This window comes from Neltuma alba, unplaced genomic scaffold, assembly GCF_004799145.2.
Source record: "Neltuma alba isolate B1F8T4 unplaced genomic scaffold, ASM479914v2 tig00003744_pilon, whole genome shotgun sequence".
NCBI classification, from domain to species: domain Eukaryota; kingdom Viridiplantae; phylum Streptophyta; class Magnoliopsida; order Fabales; family Fabaceae; genus Neltuma; species Neltuma alba.
The window spans coordinates 69,132-71,568 of NW_021633414.1; the positions used below are offsets into that span (position 1 = coordinate 69,132).

A 2,437-nucleotide genomic window follows, 5' to 3' on the forward strand; every position below is an offset into this window, starting at 1 on the left:
CTTTCGAGTACGTAAGAAGGCAATACTATAAAATCTACCTTTTTCAAATCATAAATAATTTAAATGTATTAAATCATTCAATGATGCAAGTTTAGTCAATAAAGTAATGATGACCTGTGAGTGAAAAGTGAGGACAAACTATATTGACATTTCTTTCTATTATTATTCATCATTTATGTATAATTATTCATATACCTTAATAATTACTTATATCCAAAATGCTTCAAACTCGCCATATATAATAATCATGCACTAACTATTAACTAATTCTAGTTATCATTATTGTTGACTCTTTTTATATATATCGCTTAGTATCAAAGCTTTCTTCTTCATCCTTCAAACCTAAACCCAACATCATGTTCTTCTCTCTCAATAAGCTCTCTCTCTCTTCCTTCTTCTTCTTCATCTTCATCTTCTTCGCTTCGCCATTACAGTGCGTTCTCTCAAGAACTCTGCAACACCATCCGTTTCCTTCCATTGCTGATCAACGTAGCTTCCAACGCCTTGTCCAAGCTTCAAGAGGAAGTCAAATTACTGGCATTTCACATATCAAGAGATATTTTTCACATTTTGGTTATCTTGATCCATTGCAGAACAGTACTAGTTTCTCTGATGATTTCGACGAGCGATTTGAGTCGGCGCTTATCCGATACCAACGGAACCTCGGCCTGGCCATCACCGGCAAGCTCGACTCCGACACACTCAACCAGATCGTTACGCCAAGATGTGGCGTGCCAGACACAGTGCATGATCGTCATCATGGCTTGCATTCTACAAAACATTTCATGTATTTTCCGGGAAAACCACGGTGGATACGTTCGATGCCGATGACTCTCACGTACGGTTTCTCGCCGGAGAACATGATTCAGAACTTGAGCTTAAGGGAGATAAGGGAAGCGTTTAAACGCGCGTTCGCGAGATGGGCTTCGGTGATTCCTGTGAGTTTCGTGGAGGCTGAGGATTACGGTTTTGCAGATATCAAAATAGGGTTTTACAATGGCGACCATGGAGACGGAGAGCCATTTGACGGCGTCCTCGGCGTGCTAGCTCATTCATTCTCACCGGAGAGTGGGAGGCTCCACCTGGACGCGGCGGAGACGTGGGCGGTCAACTTCCGGTCGGAAAAATCACCTGTGGCGGTGGATTTAGAGTCGGTGGCGACGCATGAGATTGGGCATTTGTTGGGGTTGTCTCACAGTACAATGAAGGAAGCTGTGATGTTTCCAAGTTTGAAGCCAAGAGATAAGAGAGCAGAACTAAACATGGACGACATTAAAGGAGTTCAATATCTGTATGGATCAAACCCTAATTTCAGATACGATTCGTCTTTAGAATCTGATATGTCTGCAAATAATAATGAAGCTTCGCATTTGGAAGCCAAATCTTTGAGAAATATTGTTGGTAGTTTTATCATGTTTTCTTTAGTTCATCATATTTTTTGTTTCTGTTTATAGTTTTTGGGTTTTTTTTTTTTTTGGTTCAGTATGGGATTAGAGGGAAATACTAAATATGATGATGTTGGGTGAAATATATAGCAGAATAGTGTATAGATTAGAGATTGACAATATGTTTGCCGACAAAGTCAAAGGGAAAAGACTTTAATTGGTGATTGTAACATAATCTGATCTTTTTCATTATAGTTTTTAATGAATTTTATATTCGTGTAAAGTGTGTGTATCAGATTTATTGTCGTTTCGATAAATGGATTGGTCTTTGGTTTGGGTTCCTTTATGGTTTTTTCCTTGTTTATTGATCAAAGCCAATATAAAGTTGCCGATTAGTATGGGATTTCTATCTTTTGGCTTACAATGTGTGTGTGTGTGTGTGTAATACTGTAATATCCGGGAATTTGTCACCCTATATGTACAAGGGACGTTGAGGAAATGGGAGGAAAAATTTTAATAAGTTGGATATAAATAATCAGGGAAATAGAGTTATAAAATTTTAATAAAGATAAGATACCAGATAAAAGAATGAGAAAAACTAATTAAAAGTCTTTGACCCCCAGTTCTCCATTTTTTTTCACATCGAACTTATTGAAAATTTTCTTTTCCTCCACTTCTCTCCCCTCCATTTTCCTCGTACCAAAGAAATTAAAGTTTTCAGATTGATCATTCCTGTATACTTTAAAAAAAGAATACAAAAAGCTACATCTCGAGGGATGGAGGAAAAAATATAAGAATTATGAAAAGTGAATTGAATTAAATTATTTATTTAGATTATTTATATTGAACCTATACAATTTCCATTTTTTAATTTTTACAAAATGAATATATACTATTTACAAATTATGAAATACTCATGTGTAATTAAGAAAAGAAAAAAATAAAATTGTTGTTATTGTATCCTCCCTAGTCCCTATTAACAAACACTTTCTAACAAAAATGGGCAGTTTTTATTAGAAATTATCAAGTGGGATATTAATTTTAAGATTACC

General features: G+C 35.8%; 1 protein-coding gene across 1 annotated transcript; it reads left to right on the plus strand.

Annotated features, from left to right (window-relative positions):
- Positions 1–337: 337 nt before the first annotated feature.
- LOC114742415 (metalloendoproteinase 4-MMP-like) lies at positions 338–1,509 on the plus strand. Its single transcript, XM_028930679.1, has one exon. The coding sequence runs from the start codon at positions 357–359 to the stop codon at positions 1,452–1,454; it is 1,098 nt and encodes a 365-aa protein (XP_028786512.1). The 5' UTR covers positions 338–356; the 3' UTR covers positions 1,455–1,509.
- The last annotated feature ends 928 nt before the right edge of the window (positions 1,510–2,437 follow it).